General features: G+C 38.1%; 1 protein-coding gene across 3 annotated transcripts in view; it reads left to right on the forward strand.

Annotated features, from left to right (window-relative positions):
• Positions 1 to 19,986, forward strand: part of LOC110380537 (pantothenate kinase 3) — a 53,929-nt gene that overhangs the window by 10,942 nt on the left and 23,001 nt on the right. The window contains exons 1-2 of one of the 3 annotated variants that reach the window (XM_064042937.1): positions 3,793 to 3,814; positions 4,770 to 4,870. Coding sequence is in view for 1 of the 3 variants with exons in the window: in XM_064042934.1 (XP_063899004.1) it covers positions 17,812 to 17,850 (39 nt within the window). In the remaining 2 variants the exon portion in view is untranslated. Of the gene's footprint in view, positions 1 to 3,792; positions 3,815 to 4,769; positions 4,871 to 17,476; positions 17,851 to 19,986 lie in introns of those variants that run through there. The other 2 variants (XM_064042936.1, XM_064042934.1) reach the window with 2 other exon arrangements.

A 19,986-nucleotide genomic window follows, 5' to 3' on the forward strand; every position in this document is an offset into this window, starting at 1 on the left:
GTTTCCCCGCTCCGGAAACAAGAGTAGGTATAGGTTCTCTCCTTTTAATTTATTTTATGAAAACAAGAATTAGGTAGATCACAATATAGGCGAGTTACTTAAACAAATGTTAATGTTTTAATTCTTACAAATTTTAGGATAAAAATTAAAAAAATGGTATACTTACGCCCGAGTTTATCATCTAAATAAACGTCAGTTTTCTTAAAACAATTGTCTACTATGACTTTTTACGTTCAATTTTCAAAGTAAACAGTTGTTGTAAGCAAGTTTATTGGCTTCTGACTACCCGTAACGACTGCCAAAGATGTTCAATGACAGCCGGGACCTATATTTTATCGTCGTCATCGTCTCCCGAGCCTTTTTACCAAATATGTTGGTGTCGGCTTCCAGTCTAACCGGACTTACAGTTTATCGTGCGTTCCGAAAATAAGATGTGAGCTGGGGCCTTAAAAATGCTTCTACAGGGTGTTTGGCGCATGGACCGACACAATTTTTTGGGGGATTCGTGAGGCCATGTACTAGTTTTCACTCATAGACCCAATGTCCTATATGTCACTGTATTCGAGATACGATTTTTTTTGTTTGTTTTTAAAAATTACCGGAACTATCACCTTTAAAACGCTATAACTTTTCAGTCTGTTGTCGAATTTACACCAAATCACTTTCATTGCGTTCTCTGATGTATTATTATTCCAAATAAAACATAAATTCATAGCACTAGATGGAAAAAAATACTTGTTGAGCTTCCAAAGTCTTAAAATGAAAAACGTATGAAAAATGTCAAATTCAAAATTAATTATAAAAAAAAAAGCTTTTATGAACTTCATTTAAAAAAAAAAATGCTACTTAATACCCTTTCCAACGATATGCCACATGGGTGTGAAATCATTAATAATGTCGTCACAAACCTAAAGGTACACATTAACCAGTGCCAGGGTAATGAAAACACAAAAATGTTTTAAAATGTTTTAATTAAATTTAAGTTATAAATTATGTTCAAAATGACTGCCTCTGTTGCGAATGCATGCACGGCATCTTTTCTAATTTCTACAGTCGTCGTCCTCAGTCGCATTTCTGCTTTCATAATTTCAAAGGCGCAATTTATTCTTTCGATTAAAATTTCTCTTGTGGGTACTTCAGTCGCATACACAATTTCTTTTGCACGGCCCCAGACATAAAATCCAAGGGCGTCAGGTCTGGTGAACGTGCAGGCCAAGGAATTGGGCCGCCTCTTCCGATCCATGAATTTGGAAAACAGTTGTCCAAATGTTCTCGCACGTCTCGCTGGTAATGTGCTGGACAGCCATCATTTTGGAAAATAATTGGTTCTCCATCTAATACTGGTAATACCAATTCAGGTAAATCTTCGAGTAAAAATTCAAATAATTTTCTCCGGTCAGGCGCTCTGGTAAGAAATGTGGACCGATCAGGTGTCTTCCAATAACCCCGCCCAAACGTTTACACTAAACTTAGTTTGAAAGGAACTTTGTCTTTTCTTGCGGGATTTTGTCTTTTGCGCCCAATGGTGAAGGTTGTGGAGATTCACAATTCCCTCGTGATTAAAATTGGATTCATCAGTCCACAAAATTCTTTTAAAAATTTGTATCATCTACGTCCGTATGCATCATAAATCGGCAAAAATCGAGCCGTCTCCTGTGATCATCATCTATGAGACCTAGAACAATCCATTAAAGACTGGTAAAAATTCACTTTTGAATGGCAAAACTAACATAAATTTAAAAGATAAAATTAGAAAAATAAAAGTTACTAGGTATTTATTTGAAAAACGAACCAGTAAAGCTACAAGGATATTTGTAAACGTTTAAAATAAGTGTATGGTTAAAACCATTTTAAAATACAAGTTTTTTGGGTGCAAAATTTCAGCACAATAAGGTCGAAGATAACTGGTTCAAAATTTAGTTTTACGATTTCGCCTGATAAAATAAATAAAGTACTTAACGTACCTTGAACAGAAGTGTAGTGATACGCATGCTTTCCATTTTCCCGAAGAACTGACCAAACTTTCCAAACCGACAAGTGAAGTCTTTCAGCTACAACTCGAATACTTGTCGTTGGATCCTCATCAAAAGCTTGCAAAATGCTTTCATCAATTACAACATTATGTTGCCTCACATTAACGCGAGGCTCTTGGAAATTTATGTTTCCAGTCTCCCTCAGACGTCGATAGGTTGTAGCAAACGTCTCGTGGTGTGGTATACGCCGGTTAGGATAACGCTGCTGGTAAATTCTACGCGCTTCACGAGCGTTACAATTAGCGCTGCCATATGCCAACAACATGTCAGCATACTCTTCGTTGCTGAAGTTAGGCATTGTAACAAGCACGGTGAATACACCAACAGTTTAACAGAAAAGTTCAACAAACAAAACTTAACAAAAACAAACTTTAACAAAAAACAACGAAATAGGAAAACGTGAAATACACGGACACTTCCGATAGCAGAGATAGTCAAATCTCGACTAAACAAGGATCACATAACAAACTCCAACCCAATGATAGACAAAGACAAGAGATATTTTTCATGCGTAAGAAAGAGACAGGCAGTTTACCTGCCAATTACCTGCTTACCATTGTTCTATCAAACGGGTTCGTTGTTAGAGACGTTAGAGTGCGTGTTCGTTCCTGCTCTGATTTTGACGACATTATTAATGATTTCACACCCATGTGGCATATCGTTGGAAAGGGTATTAAGTAGGCAATTTTTTTATTAAACGAAGTTCATAAAAGCTTTTACTTTTTTATAATTAATTTTGAATTTGACATTTTTCATACGTTTTTCATTTTTAGTTTGGAAGCTCAACAAGTTTTTTTTCCATCTAGTGCTATGAATTTATGTTTTATTTGGAATAATAATACATCAGAGAACGCAATGAAAGTGATTTGGTGTAAATTCGACAACAGACTGAAAAGTTATAGCGTTTTAAAGGTGATAGTTCCGGTAATTTTTAAAAACAAACAAAAAAAATCGTATCTCGAATACAGTGACATATAGGACATTGGGTCTATGAGTGAAAACTAGTACATGGCCTCACGAATCCCCCAAAAATTTTTGTCGGTCCATGCGCCAAACACCCTGTATAAGGAGCGACTGCCTATCTGAACTCAAGTAGGTATAGTTCATCCTCCGAGCCTTTTCCCAACTATGTGGCTTCCAATCTAAATTCATTTATTCATAAGAATTCATTTATCTAACCGGTCAGAACAGTCTAACCGGATTCAGCTGAGTATCAGTGCTATACAAGGAGCGACTGTCTATCTGACCTCCTCAACCCAGTTACCCGGGCAACCCAATAGTTAGACTGGTTAGACCCCTTGGTTAGACTGGTGTCAGACTTACTGGCTTCTGACTACCCGTAACGACTGTCAAGGATGTTCAATGACAGCCGGGACCTACGGTTTATTGTCTGAGCAGGGCGTAAAAATGCTTTTAAAAGGAGCGACTGCCTATCTGAACTCAAGTAGGTACAGTTAACATGTAAAATTCAATGTCATAGTTTTTAATCTTTGGCCCACTTAGATTATTTGAAGATCACTAGAACAACATTTTGTTATCGTAAATAAGTATATCAGTATTGCATTGTGTTTCAATCAGAAACGTCTTAAAGACGGTACTGAAGAGATTGTCATTATAATTTTTATGTTAAATAGTGCTCGAAATAGGAACTAAGATATTTTATTGTGTTCCCAAACAAAAGTGAGGATTTTTGTGGCGTATTTTCTTGCATTTGTGGTTTGAAGTTTATACTAGACGGTTGTGATATTGAAAAGCGGATAAAAAAATATAGTTTTTTCCTTGTAAGTATTTCTAAATTGATATATTGATGACTTGCGCAAGACGGCTGGCAGGCACTGGATGCGAGAAGCCGAAAATTGATCTCAGTGGCGTGCACTTGGAGAGGCCTATGTCCAGCAGTGGACTGCGATAGGCTGATGATGATGATATTCTAGAATGGAGCTCGTGGCTAAGTAACAGCCTCACGGGTCGATCAATTATAATGTTAAGCAAGGATAGGAAATTATCTTGTCAAAAGTTTAAGCATCTCTGGACAAAGTCCGTGGACCTTATCATGACGAGTTCTTCCGTATTTAGTTGTAACTCTTGTAACTGGGTGGATACTGGCTGTTGTTGGCAGTTGTTACGGGTAGTCAGGAGCCAGCAAGTCTGAGAAACAGTATTAACGAGGGTATTATCAGTTTTCCCTCGCATCCGGGTCAGCCGTATCGCCTTGCGCAGAGAATTCAAAATCAAAAATTATTTATTCAAACTTGGCTACAAAACAGCACTTTTCGAACGTCAAAAAAATTTACAAAAGACAGCCCCCAAAACGCCCACCCTTTACCACTTCCTATGTGTTTTTGTTGAGAAGAAGTGGCGCAACAAACTCCCCAGCATCACATGTCTGTCTGTATGTTAAAAGAACCTTATCGTCAATTCTCGACAGCTTGTCTACTTCGATTACAGGCCCTTACAGTTCTTCTTCAAATAACAATGCCACTCTGAAGTCAGCCATTTGTCGCCTTGTGCATGCGCAATATTATTTTGTGTTCGTACATTTAACTTACTTCCAGCCTTTAGGCTTTAACTTTGGACTGTTCTCTTCAATAAGTTTGCTTATTGACTAAACTTAACTGTCGTAAATGATAATGGTACTCAGCTGCATCCTTTTAGACTGGAAGCGGACCCCAACATAGTTGGGAAAAGGCTCGGAAGATGAGGTGTCAAGTTTTAATATTCCACCTTCTCCCCCAGGTCACACAGGATGACAGCGAGGCGGTGACATTGACAGTTGACAGCCAAGAAGAACTGTCAAACCGGTCTGCTGTGGCGGACTACGCCCGGTATGGTGTTAGGTAAGTTTTCATTATTATTCAGCATAAAAAAATTTAATACTTACAAATAAAGAAAGCAAAAGGTGGGTACAAAGATCATAGGTAGCATTCTTCCTATAATAACAACGATAAAACAAACGGTATTAATATATTTTGCTAAGGCCCAAGTTCACCGATAACCAAGAAAATTAGATGTAAAAATTCACAGTCGTGACGTTTATATTGTCGGAGAATTTTTGCCTAAAAAGACAGACTCGTTTTTCTAGTAGTCGCAAAGCGCGACTGCTGTGCACTGGGTCTCTGGTTCAAAGTCCATGTCGGGCTAAAATAGCTTTGTGGATTTGAGAAACTCTCACAAAGCAGCCCAGAGATTAGTTAGAAGTTGGTGAATGATATACCCGTGCATTGGCGAGCACGTTAATGTCGGTCCTGCGCCTGATCTCTCTCCGGTGGTGTCGGATTTCCGTCCCATCGCGCTATGAGAGTGAAGGAATAGTGAGTGCACCTGTGTCCAAGCAAATGCTTGTGCACTATAATATGTCCTGCGCAGCTGGCTGATCTCCTTATATGAAAACAGCCGCCGTATTTATTACACTAGCAGCAGAGCATTTAGTTCTGTTAATATTGGCGTTTGATCGTAAAACAGAGTATATTGACATAAAAGAATAACAATATCTAATAATAGGAAAAGATAATTGGTAATTGGTTTGATCAAGTTTGCGTATCAAATCACCAATATGTAATATTGTGAATCACAGCTTTGATATTCGCCTTAATTCCTAAAAACTACGTAATAGAGTCAGAGATGGCGCTGTCTTGAGTAATGTTCATGTTCGATATTTAAATATGTTGTAAGTTTATCAGCTTATAATTCACGCAATACACCAAAGATGGCGTTACTTGTAGTTTGTAACAGAAAATAAATTCTTAAAATAGTCCAGTAACTAATAAAATGATAGTTTAAAAATCACGCTTTTAACCCTTAACTATCCAGAATGCTTTTGTGACGTAACTGACCAGTAGTGTCCAACAGACACTTTATAGGTATGACAAAGCAAAAGAAAGTTATTTTGAATTAAAATAACAGTATAATGTATTTCAGTAATGTTTTTTTACACTTATTCATTTACAGATATTAGAAATATTTATTTTTTTCAGAAAGTTCAGAGGAGACATTGCGAGTGCATTTATCACAACACTGTTTAGAAGCCCTTGATAATTTCGAAGGGCAAATATAACAACGCTTCTTCCTTTTCGCAGCAGGTTCAGATGATTGAGTAGCCTTCCGATTTGACCCTGCCACATCTTGCATGGCACCCGACACCATAATATTATATAAGTGGATGTAAATAAAAAACAATTTACTTTCACACTCGAATCAAACAAAATGTTACTGTGTCTGTTGGACACTTGTGGGTTGATGAAGTACTATTTTCGTTTATTAACCAAAAATAATAAACTATTCATGTTACAAATATTTTCATTGCACATTTAGATTCGTAAAACATTGGTGATAAATTAGATAAAAGGCCGATTCATAAAAATAAATACTTTCGTTTTTATGAAAACATAAACACAAAAATGTGTCCGCGAGACACTTGTGGGTTGTTAAGGGTTAAACACGCACGTATGACACCGATGTTCCATCATGAAGTTCCAGTTTATATCTTCCGTCTCCATCATCAGATTAGTTCGACAGTAGTACTTACCGTATCACTGAATTGTATCAAAACTATATACAGCCGACAATATTCATGACGCTACGATCCTTGAAGATGGTTGTATTTAGGGCTGCCATCTCGAATTTCGCCAAACCCAAGACATTTGGCGTAAATCGTATTTTTTCCCCGGACGAGTACGATTTTTTTAAACGATTTTTGTAATCCATTTACTGTTAACATATACTACTATAATGAGGTGCTTCCTTACATGAAAAGTGTCCGGGTTTTCCCCGGACACTTCTTGAAACCCCGCCCGGACGCCCCCCGGACGACCTTCAAACGAGGACAAATCCGGGGAAACCCGGACGTATGGCAGCCCTAGTTGTATTAGTTACCTTAGATTCTATAACATGTAGTTGCACACAGGTCGACCTAATAAATGCGTGTTAAAAAGTCACTTTGGCTCTTGTTAGGTGCCCATTATCACTTTTCTAAATGAAAAGAGGCAGACAGTAGAAATTATGATTAGCGGAGATGCCATAAGGTAAAACATGGATGGGTTCCAAAGAACGCGTCATGTTCCTCGTACCCCGAACACCTGAATCTTGGCGACGCTATTTTCTTACGGCCGTTCCAATATTCTATCCATGTATGTCTTGATTTGCATACTAGAGATGAAATTTTGACATTTACCCCGTAAAAGTAACGTCAAATCCCTATCTAGAAAGCCAAACAATAGATAGATAGAATATTGGGAACAGTCGTTACTCAAGATAGGATTTTGACACAAGCCCCATACTAGTGATTCCAAATTCACGTGTCTTATAAGCTAGCAATAGATAGATAGAATATTTGGAATAGTGGTTAGGAGATTTTCCGTTATGTCATCTCCGCTCGTCATTTTGTTCTCCTGTAGTGTAGAATTCTCCTCACTTTCCTGTAATATCCTGTATCCTTCTCTCGCAGGCTTTCCGGGCCGAAACATTAGAAGTTTGAAGTCCGCCAGAAACTCTGTCTGTCTTCTAGCGCGCCTTGTGAGAACTCACCTTTATTTTGTAGTTACCATGTAGTTAAAAGCGACATTTTTACAGTTTGAGTTTTGTGAGTGACATTTTTGCGAACGTTAGTTACCTTCACAACTGTAGGTACGGTAGACCGCACATCACCGGAAACTGTCATGCACCTTAACTCAATCGTAATATATACGATTTTCCTATAAAACTGTTACCACTGACCTGCAGTTGACTGTACCTCCACAGCATCTTCTGTGCATTGTGTTTGTGCGACTCTGCGACTGGGCCACTACTGAGCGCTCCCGAGCTTACGCAGAGAAACACAATGTGCATGTATATTTACACACACAAGTATTGCTTATTCGCTTTCGGGAGATGAAACATCTATTACGTATATTTAGTTTTTGGTTTGATGACGTAGTGATACCATATTTCGTTGTAGAGACGTAATTTTACCCTCGTATTGTGTAGACATCATCTACAAGGGTATTATTATATTATTATTCTTGTACTGTGGAGATTAGTTTAGACCAATTTTCATGAAAACCCATCCAGTAGTTAGAGGAAGAGGAACAAACATCCATAAATACAAACTTTCACGTTTATAATAATGGCACCAATTGTCGGTCACGGCTGCTGTTCTCATGTAAGGAGATCAGCCAGCTGCGCAGGACATATTATAGTGCACGCACATTTGCTTGGACACAGGTGCACTCACTATTCCTTCACTCTCACAGCGCGATGGGACCAACGAGGTAGATGCTTATAATATTAGTAGGATTGTGTACTTGTATTGAAACTGATATTTAAATTAAAATACTGTCAATGATCTCAGGTCAAGGGTATATTTAATCAACGCCAAAAATATGTATCACGTACCTACTTTTTGTCGATAAAATTATAAACAATTTCAACAGACAAAACAAGAAGAAATAAGATATATTTTTATTCTCCTTATCTGTATGAAGATGCACTTAGTTAGTAATAATCTAGAAGGTATAAAATACAGAACATCATATGCGTAGCCTTTTCCCAAATTTCTTCCAGTCTAACCGCATGCAGCTGAGTACTAGTGTGCCACAAGGAGTGATTGCCTATCTGATCTCTTCAACCCAGTTACCCAATACCCCTTGGTAAGACTGGTGGTCAGACTTTCTGGCTTCTGCCTATCCGTAAAGACTCAAGATAAACATATGGCATAAGTAGGCATCGATCACCAACTTCCAGACTCCGGGCTGCTTTACGAAAGGCGCTTGGCAACTATCAGACCAACGAGGCAATAAGCTGTATGTAGTTAGAAACTGGCTGTTTTCGTCGGTTTTACCTGTGTCCTGCGGAAACTGCTTTTCGTCCCCGATTAAAATATGGCCTATATCACTCTGGATAGTGTAGCTTCGCAACAGTGAACATCCTCATATTTGCAACGCCTGAAAAAGTCTTATAAATGCCTTCACGAGCAAATAAATATTTTGAGCTTGAGTTGAATGAATTTTAAATCAGTTTAGTACTTTCGGAAGCCTTTGGGATACAAAAAAAACCTCTGTATAATTATTACGTAATAGGTATATCATCATCTCAGCCATAGGACGTCCACTGCTGAACATAGGCCTCCCCCTTAGATCTCCACAGATACCTGTTGGTCGACCTGCATCCAGCGTCGACGGCGACCTTTATAAGGTCGTCTGTCCACCTTGTTGGTGGACGTCCTATGCTGCGCTTGCTAGTCCGTGGTCTCCACTCCAGCACTTTTCGACCCCATCGTCCATCTGCTCTGCGAGCAATATGGAGTAGGTATACATATCTGACATAATAAATCAATCAGCTATTACCCGATATGATGATGTATATAACTGATACGGTAAGGTCAGGAGTCACATTCACACATGTGTAGCAAACGTGATGCAAACGGGATTGAACCGGTAACCTTACGGTCAGGATCACGTGGTGGGTCTCAAGGGTCATGATACTGGGCTGCGGGAATGTTCGCGCGAGTTACCGCGGCCCTGGTACATAAGAGGCCTACGACGGAACACGACGGTTTTTAGTCAGTAAGAGTCTGACACTCCCTCACCGCTGCTAACCCACAGCGGGAGGGGTCGTTTGATGATTTTTGACGTCGTTAAAATAGGGGTCATGATAATGAGGAACTGGAGAACTTTTTGGTCCCCATTGGCGATTGGCATGGTCCGTTTTTTAAGTCGAGAAATTGGCGTACAGTAATTGAATAAAAGTAGTTGAAAGGTTCTTCTAATCTACACACAGACATGTGTTGCTGGGGAGTTTGTTGCGCCACTTCTTCCCAGCAATTACACATAGGAAGGGTGGGCGTTTTAGGGACAGTCTTTTGTAAATTTTGACGTTAAAAAATATACTATAAAAAAAATATATACATATCTTTCGAAAGGCTCTATAAATACAAGCATAAATAAAAAATTATGCACATTGCGCTATTCCATTATGCTTGTCTATGAAGTAATTCTTTGCCAATTTATGCGCCTATAATTAGTACTTTAATTACCCTTATCCGTAAAAGTGTAGGCCATCACATTTTCCTTGCTTGAAACAATAAAACCGGTGTGAATACGATTAATAAGGTTTTCGTCAAAATAGTTCATTTCATCCGTTCATTCAGTGGGGGGCCTGCCCATGCTGCGTCTTTTCATCATCATCATCATCTCGGCCATAGGACGTCCACTGCTGAACATAGACCTCCCCCTTAGATCTCCACAGATACCTGTTGGAGGCGACCTGCATCCGGCGTCTTCCGGCGACCTTTATTAAGTCGTCTGTCCACCTCGTTGGTGGACGTCTTACGCTGCGCTTGCTAGTCCGTGGTCTCCACTCCAGCACTTTTCGACCCCATCGACAATCTTCTCTGCGAGCAATATGGCCTGCTATGGGCTGCGTCTTTTGAGTCTTTTAAAATATTATTTGACATCCCGGAAAACAGCTTATTTTCCTAGTTTTCAGTCATTGGGAATTCCTGTTTACAATACATTTGTTTATCAGATCAATCGGTCATCATGTCTGTGCAAATATTTTGCAAGAATCAAATTGACAACATGACGTACATCAATGAATGGAACACGATTTTCTACGTCATATGACACACCCATAAACATACAAATATTTGTGCAAATAGATTATAAATCTGACTAGCTTCCGCTATCAGTTTTACCCGCGCCCCGTGGGAACTACTTCGCGTACCCAAATAAAGAGTAGCAGTGTTTTACAAGGAGAGATTGTCTATCTGACCTCCTCAACCCAGTTACCTGAGCAACCCAATACCCCTAGGCAAGACTGGTTGTCAGGCTTACAGGATTCTATCTACCCGTAACGACTGCCAAAGATGTTCAAATGACAGCCGGAGCTTTGCTCGAACCAACAACGCCTAGAACCTCTCGTTTTTAGGAAGAAAATAACGTTAAAAAAGTGGTGATTAACGCTCAATCCTTCTCCGTGTGAGAGGAGGCCTGTGCCCAGCAGTGGGACGATAAAAAGGCTGTAACAGTTAAAAATAGTTATATGTCTTTACTAGACATTCTGTTATTATGCTGTATTAGTATATTTGAACTATGTAACGTATGCTAATAACATTCTTGTTGGACGCTTAACTAAACATTGTTGAATTTACGGCGTCTATTCTTGAGGTCACATCAGATAAACCATGACTATAATTATCCGCCTAGCCTCTTCCGTACTGTAGGATGAAGCTGAGTATATTTTGCAACTAACTTCTTGTTCACCGGGTAACTGGGTAGAGGAGGTCAGATAGGATGTCGCTCCTTGTATAGCACTGCTACTCATGGGCATCGGGTTAGACTGCAAGTCGACCCCAACATAGTTGGGAAAAGGCTCAGGAGGTGATGACCTCAGTCAGCCCGTTGATACTTAAAAATGGTTAGTTGAATCGCCTTGTGGGTTTTGAGAAGTAGCCAATCTTCGATAGGATATTGGTGGTGATTGGTACGGGTGCACCGAAGAGCACGTTAATGTCGGTCCTGCGCGTAACTCTCTCCAGTGGTGTCGGATTGTCATCCCATCGCGCTATGAGTGTAAAGGAATAGTGAGTGCACCTGTGTCCACGCAAATGCTTGTGCACTATAATATGTCCTGCACGGCTTATCTGTTTAGAGACTGCCGTAGACACTGATTCTAGTCCAGGTTAAGAAGACTTCCTATAATTGATAAAAAGGTGCTCTCAATAATGACATGGCTTGAAAAAACGTCAATGGCCTTGTTACCCTTTTGACTTCATTACCTTCGTTCTTGAGCTAACCTAACCTCTATACCACCTTAGGATTTTACACCCGTATCCAATTATAGACGATAGATAATTTCAACGATATCTTCACGTGATGCTAGACATTTCACACGCTTAGAACAAGACTTTTATCTCCTAAACACGTGATCTTACCTCAGAGATCGGTCAGGGTTGAAGAGTTGTACGGGCCAGTGACCGCGACCCTGGTACATGAAGGGCTTCAGAAGGAACATGGATGGATCTCAGTAGTTTCTTGGCGAGGTTCCTCTAGTATGTGACACAAAAGTATCTTCTGGTGTACTCGCTCTAGCAAACAGTAACACATTGCATGCGAACATTTGTAAAATGTCCGCGAAATTGCAACCTTTGAGCGCGAACACATGATAGCTGTGGACTCGCGACATAGCGTGTTTGCAACGGGAAGAGTCATTTGATGTCTGTAAAAAATAGGACAGAAAATACATGCTCACAATAAGACATATATGTATATGTATGTACATACATCAGTGTATGCGGGTTGCTAAAGACCAAGTAAAGTGGCAAACCCCGGGGTGGCCTTTGTTCAGCAGTGGACGTCTTTCGGCTGACACGACAACACACAAACAAAATAGTAGTATAGTACTTGGAAAGGGTAGAGCTGTCATTCTAGTTTCCTAGGTTTAAACTTCATTGAATATAATATATGTCATTTAAGGACGGGGTTTTTTTTAAATAGGGTGCGAGGAAACCCCCTGTCACTATTCATTTCTTGTTTTTTCCTGTCAGAATGCACTGCTTATAGTTCTACTAGTTATAATTGCTGTTAATTAGTGTAAAAATACCGGTAATACGATATTTCTGAAGCAAATATGTAGTCAAACTAGTTGCTCCTTTCGGTTTTACCCACGCCTTGGGTAAACCTAATAAAGGCCGCTTTTTGGCTCTAGATTAATCTGTGTGGCTATCCTAAATCATCATCTACCGAGCCTTTTCCCAACCATGTTGGGGTCGGCTTCCAGCCTAACCGCATGCAGCTGAGTACCAGTGTTTTACAAGAAGCGAATGCCTATCTGAACTCGTCAACCCAATACCCTGCCCGGGTAGGGCAACCCAAAGTGAGACTGGTTGTCAGAATTACTGGCTTCTGATTACCCGTAACGACTGTCAAAAGTGTTCAAATGACAGCCCGGGCCCGCCAATTTTACACGCTTTTTATTAGCTTCACCTGTATGTTTGTAACCGACTTCTTTGGGCGCGATTTTGACCCACTTTAAACGGCCAGATTTCGTTCAAACTTTGTAGATTTATTGAGGACCGATGACAATACACTAATTTGATAAAATTATTCCATTTTTAACCGACTTCCCAAAAAGGAGGAGGTTACACATACACATCGATTACTCCGAGGTTTATAGACCGATTTACGTGATTCTTTTTTTGTTCAACTCGGAATAGCTGCCAGTTGGTCCCATAGTCATCAGGTCAGGATCTGATGATGGAAACCCTGAGAAATCGAGGGCAACCTTTAAAAGTTGTAGGCATACATAGGGTAAAAACTTGACACTCAGGTGTACGCCTAAAAGCACTATTCAACTTGAAGATTTGGAGCTGACCTGATGATGGACACCAGAGAGGGTCGAGGGAACTCGACAACTGAATATGTAAACTACTTCGTGTTTGGGCTTAAATAATTTGTATTGGCAAGACCTTTGCAACAGTGAAGGTTTGGAGCTGACCTGATGATGGAGACCAGAGAGGGTCGAGGGAACTCGACAACTGAATATGTAAACTACCTCGTGTTTGGGCTTAAATTATTTGTATTGGCAAGACCTTTGCAACAGTGAAGGTTTGGAGCTGACCTGATGATGGAGACCAGAGAAAGTCGGGGGAACTCGACAACTGAATATGTAAACTACCTCGTGTTTGGGCTTAAATTATTCGTATTGACAAGACCTATGCAACAGTGAAGGTTTGGAGCTGACCTGATGATGGAGACCAGAGAAAGTCGGGGGAACTCGACAACTGAATATGTAAAATACCTCGTTTGGACTTATATTCTTTGTATTGATGAGAACTTCCCACTTGTATGGATAGTGACAACTATTCGTATCACTGAAAAGCTTTAAATAAATAACCTTTTTACAAAAAAATTAAACCGACTTCCCAAAACACTAAAAGCAAAAAAACTAATTTTAGGTGCATCGGCCTAGAAGTCGGTGGCAAAATTAACTTAGTAACATCCATTAGAAACCGACTTCTAGGCTTTTCAATTTGCAAAATATGATTTTTGTTAATTTATATAATTTTCGTCTATAGTCGATAAGGTAAGAAAATTAATTAAAATTTTCTAGAATTTTTCTCTACAGTCGATAAGGCAGGACTCGATGTTAATTTTTATTTCCAATAATTATCTTTAGCCGTTTTCTCTAATATTGACAAATTTTTGTATACTAAAGAGAATTTTAATTCTACAAAACAAATAATAGTTTTAAAACAAACTAAAAAGTAGAAAATAAATAATAGTTTAAAAAAAACTAAAAACACGCTTTTTATAGAAAAACGAACTAAAAAATTGAAAATAAATGTTAATGAATTTAAATTAAGAAAACAGTGTTAAAATACAAAAAAAAATATTTTATGAAAAGCGTGGGGTGCTTTTTAAGATATTATCGAAATGAAAATCACTGTACTCATATCTGTCAATAAAATATTTATAACTGTTGACACCATGCACCCCACGCTTTTTTTAAAATATTTTTTTTGTATTTTAACACTGTTTTCTTAATTTAAATTCATTAACATTTATTTTCAATTTTTTAGTTCGTTTTTCTATAAAAAGCGTGTTTTTAGTTTTTTTTAAACTATTATTTATTATGTGCCCTCTCCACGAAGGAACTCGTCACGATTGATAAAGATGATCAAATTGTTCCTTTGATATCGTTCAAAATTCATAACAAAATAAATTTCGAATATTCCCGTTGTATCTCTTTCGATTTTAAGTACTGAATCAATACATTAACATATAAACTAAGTGAATTACTTAAGTCCTACTCGGCGTCACGTCGGGGTCTAGAGTTCAACTCTTTACCTATGCAAAGTACTGCCAAGGTGGTGACAATTTAAAACTGAAATATTTAATGAATGACGACTTTTTACAATCGTTTTGTAACAGCTGTCATTGAACATCTTTGGCTGTCGTTACGGGTAGTCAGAAGCCAGTAAGTTTGACCAGTCTTACCTAGGGGTATTGGATTGTCCGGGTAACTGGGTTGAGGTGGTCAGATAGGCAGTCGCTCCTTGTGGGACACGGGTACTCAGCTGCATCAGGTTAGACTGGAAGCCGACCCCAACATGCTTGGGAAAAGGCTAGACAGGTGCTGATTTAGTATTCAGTTGGTTTGTCCAACCAAACATAATGAACAAAAATACCGGCCAAATGTGAGCTAGTTTCGCGTACGAATTTTTGGTATTTGTTGTTATAGCGGCAACAGAAATACTCACATCATCTGTGAAGAACTGAACTGTCTATCATCATTCGTGACAGACAGGCGGACTGCAAACTCTTATCAATAATACCTTTTACCTTTTGGCCACAGAACCCTAAAAATACGAGCTTATCAAACGGCCTAAATCTCCTGAAAAAAAATACGCATGGAATAGTTATGTCAATCCAGTCATGCATCGTCGCACATAGGGGTATTTGATCAATAAAGTCGATCAAAATTATTTATCTGCTATAATTTATTTATTGGCATTAAAATGTACTCAAAAAGTAAAAAAAAAACTATTTTGATTTATTTTTTAACAGGAATTTGAAATAAGTGTAAAAAAAATAATTTGTCTCTATTTGTTTATTGCAATCTTTAACAATTTAGACGTATTAATTAAAAACTTATAAACTAATACATTATTAAATTAATTAAATCGCTTATAACTACTCTTCTTCATCTGAAAGAGAATGCAGAAGATAGTGATATTCACTATCTTCTGCATTCTCTTTATCCTTATCAACTTCGTAGGACATTAACATTTCCCTAGTTTCTAGTTTAAAATTTATTGATTTTTTAGTCACTTTTCGTCTAATACTTGTCAAATATGGGTCTGAAGTTAATAATAATCTATTTAAGACATCTATATTACAGTCAGTTCTACTGAATTTTCTTGCATATTGTTCCCTGAATTTTCGAAAATGTTTATTACGAGCCTCTGCAGCTTCTTCTGATAAGGCCCCTATTGGTAGTATGGCGTGTCTAATAACTGTAGGCCCATGTATTAAAATAATAATGCTTGTAACTGAATTTCTGCACACGTTTCAGTGACCCTATAAGACTCGGCATTTGGATAGCAATCTTGTTTTGCTTTTTGTAAAATGGAATAGCACGGATATAGTTTTTTAGAACTTTCTCTAATTATTTCGTACTGCTTTCTTGTTAATGCAGCTTCCACAAATATAGACAAAGCCTGACTTGGCGATAGTTGCTTAATTTTGCTTCAGGAGTTGCGCTCTTTCTGAAAGCTTCACGATATTTCCGACCACGTGTTGGGGATGCCATAATATCTTTTATCACGTATGCACCATCCACATTTCCTTTATCACGAAGCGCCATTTGACCTGCATAAATTAGTGTATCTGCTTCATTTTTGCCTCGTAAATGTGATGTCTTCCGACGCTTACTGCAGTCTGTTAGTTCCGCGAACTCTTTGCTTGGCCGACCCGGGGATTTTTCAATATTATTTTTTTTTTCGGTATTTCAAGAGTGCCTTGTAACCAATCATGGTATTTTTTCAAAAATACACTTTCTGTTCGCTTTGCTGTCTGCCACTTAGACTTCATTTCAGACTTGAGACGAGAAAATGTTTGAATAAACTATGATTTTTGATCAGTTGGGAATGAAGAGTCATTAATTATTTCAAACTCCAATAAATCCAACTTTTTTCCGAAATCTGGTTCAGTATATTCCCTCGATTTTCGGAAAACATAATTTCGCGTCACGACCTTTGTACCAGAAGACCCTACAACAAGAGAAATCTGAAATTAACTTAAGTGACCGCAAAATAAAGTTTGTTTTTGTAAATACCACATGCACTTAATTTTCAAAATGTTTTCATTTTGGCACATGTTGGCAGCTATTTTCTTTTTAAATTTCTAATATGCATATCTAACAACAGGATGAAAAAAGAATTTGACCCGGGAAAAGTCCGGAAATACAACAAAAAGACTTTGAAATATTGGAAAAGGCTAAAATCGACTCATCTTTTTAATGTACCCCATAAAAGATGGAGTAAATAATTGTTAAAGGTATATATTACAAAAAAAAATAGTGATATAAATTTTACATACCTTGTTCTGCACCGTCCATAACTAAAATATGATTTATACCGAGTAATCTAACTGTCACGCTTATTTTTAACAATTAAGTTAACTCACTTTCACTGGGTATTAAGTTCGTGCGATCAAGCTTGCGTTAGAAAGACGACTGATTGTGAACGGAATTTTAGCAAGAACAAAAGAGAGTCGAGCGGTTTATTGTCCCCCCGACCCTACCGTTTTGCCAGGTAGCAAAAACTACCTTCTATGAATACTTTGTAATATTCGACTTTTGATCGATTTTTTGGGTTAAATACTCCTATGTGCGTCGTCTTGACCGAATGCACAGAACTAGTATGTGTTCGTGATCGTCACGTTAAGCATTGATAACCGCTGCCATACATGCGTGCGCGCCGATTCCAAATACGAATAAAGTACGCTAAATACCTCATTCGAGGCTCGACCGCCGCGCGGGACGGTCCTGTCGATGATCGCGACGGATTTTCGTATTCTAATCGAATGTTGGTGGATATTATTTTATTACTGCATATTTTTAAATAAAATTGTTGACTCTATTATACGTAGACTGCTGAGTGGTATCGCGAATCTATGGGATTTGGACATAGAAGATGATTGATGTGAAAATGCTGTGATTTTACAAAAACAATTTAGTTTAATTTATTTATTTATTCAACCTGTGATATTTAGTGTGATTTAGTTAATTGTTTTAATTCAAAATGACGACGGAACAGGCAGGAGTGATTACTATTCATCAAGTGAGTTTATTTTTGGATTTAAATTTAATCTATAACTGTATAGCGGTTTATGTCGCTTTAATTATTTAGGCAAATATATACGCCGTAGGAATTCTTAGAATTCCTCGAAAAGCAGCTCAAATTCTTTTTTCTGATATCATTTGTATGCCAGTTTTATCAAATTGGTAACAGTCAGACATACAATAAGACACCCGTTTTCCCGCGATTTCACTCGCGTCCCGTGGGAACTACTGCCCGTACCGGGATAAAATATAGCCTATGTTACTCGGAAACAGTGTAGCTTTCCAACTGTGAAAGAATTTTTCAAATCTTCAATAGTTTCGGAGCCTTTACGTACAAACAAACAAAGTTTCCCTTATTATATTAGTGTAGATTACTAAAGCTATAGATAAACAATCAAGTGAACCCGGAACAGATAATAATATTTCTCACATATGTTTGTTTCAACTTTAAGTTAACCATTAAGTTAAACAATACATATAATGAGTAAATATAACATCACCTCATGTTCACATATGACGTTAGAATCAAACATTATGACTATTTGTTAGGGTGCGTCTACACGGTGCAAGTAGCTTGCGCATGTTGAGACACATGCGCAGGTTACATGCATTTTAAAAACGTGCGGGTCCAGCGACTCGCGCATGTACCAAAGCAAAATACCCAACCGCGAGCTCTTGTCACTTGAGCATGTTAACTTGCTCCAGCTACATGCACCGTGTAGACGCACCCTTAGCAACACTAGCTTCTGTCAGCGGTTTCACCCGCATCCCGTGGGAACTGCACGAACCCGGATAAAAATTGGCCTATTATAGTGTTCCTCGATAAATGGGCTATCTAACACTAAAAGACTCTTTAAAATCGGAAAAATAGGTCCTGAAATAAGTGCGTTCAGTCAAACAAACTCTTCAGCTTTATAAAATTAGTATATATTTATCATTTTTGTATTTTCTAAGCCCCTATGTAGTTTCAAAGTATATATTGGATACCAATAACTGTGTTTCGGATGGCACGTTAAACTGTAGGTCCCGGCTGTCATTGAACATCCTTGGCAGTCGTTACGGTGAGTCAGAAACCAGTTAGGGTTTTTGGGTTGTCCGGGTAACTGGGTTGAGGAGGTCAGATAGGCAGTCGCTCCTTATGTCACACTGGTACTCAGCTGCATACGTTTAAACTGGAAGCTGACCCCAACATAGTTGGGAAAAGGCTCGGGAGATGATGAAATGCTTTATAAAATACATCTTGCAGTCGCTAGCTCTTGGGCTATGTATGAAAAGAGACCTTTGTTCAGAAATGAGATAACATCAAATATTTATTATTATATCATTTTGACGTCACATTCAAAAGTCTTTATTCTAAATGATTTATTCCCCTTTGTTCAAGCTGTTAAATATTTATATTTACTGAAAATTATCATTGCAAATACACAGTGACGCGACGGCGAAAATTTTTACTACTTATCAAAAAGTTTAATGGATGGAGTTGGAAATAATGAAAAATATTAGGGCTAACAACTAAGTATGAATGTGGAAAGATGGAGAGGTAGAGGTAGACCGAGGAAATGATGGATTGATTGTCTGAAAGAGGACATGATGCAGAAGGGAGTGGATGTAAGTATGACGTCTGACAGAGAGGAATGGAAGAAAAAGACATGTTGCGCCGACCCTAAATGACTTGGGAACACGGCAGAAAGATGATGATGATTGTGGCTAAAGACCGTTTCCAATATTCTATCTATGTGTTTCTCCCGAATTTCTCCCACGGTTCGGAATTCTAATAAATGAAATCTTTTACAATCGCTCCGAAATAAAAAGATGCAATTATTAAAATAAATTTAATATCGTAGCCGTTTATAAATAAGTACACAAAAATGTGACATTGCATAATTGCATATAATATGCACTATAAAATTCCTAAAATTGCTATGCGGACATTGCATAATATATTGGCAATGTAACAAAATTATTGATAACTCAACATGATTCCTATTAATGATGGACAAACATACAAATACATAGGTATTATCTATACCTACTAATATAATAAACAGAAAAAATATATTGTTAGTTTGCTCGGAAACTATTTGAAAAAATCTTTCACTGTTTGAAAGCTACACTCTTCCCGAGTAACATAGGC

The sequence above is a fragment of the Helicoverpa armigera genome, chromosome 30 (assembly GCF_030705265.1).
Source record: "Helicoverpa armigera isolate CAAS_96S chromosome 30, ASM3070526v1, whole genome shotgun sequence".
In the NCBI taxonomy this organism is placed as follows: Eukaryota; Metazoa; Arthropoda; class Insecta; order Lepidoptera; family Noctuidae; genus Helicoverpa; species Helicoverpa armigera.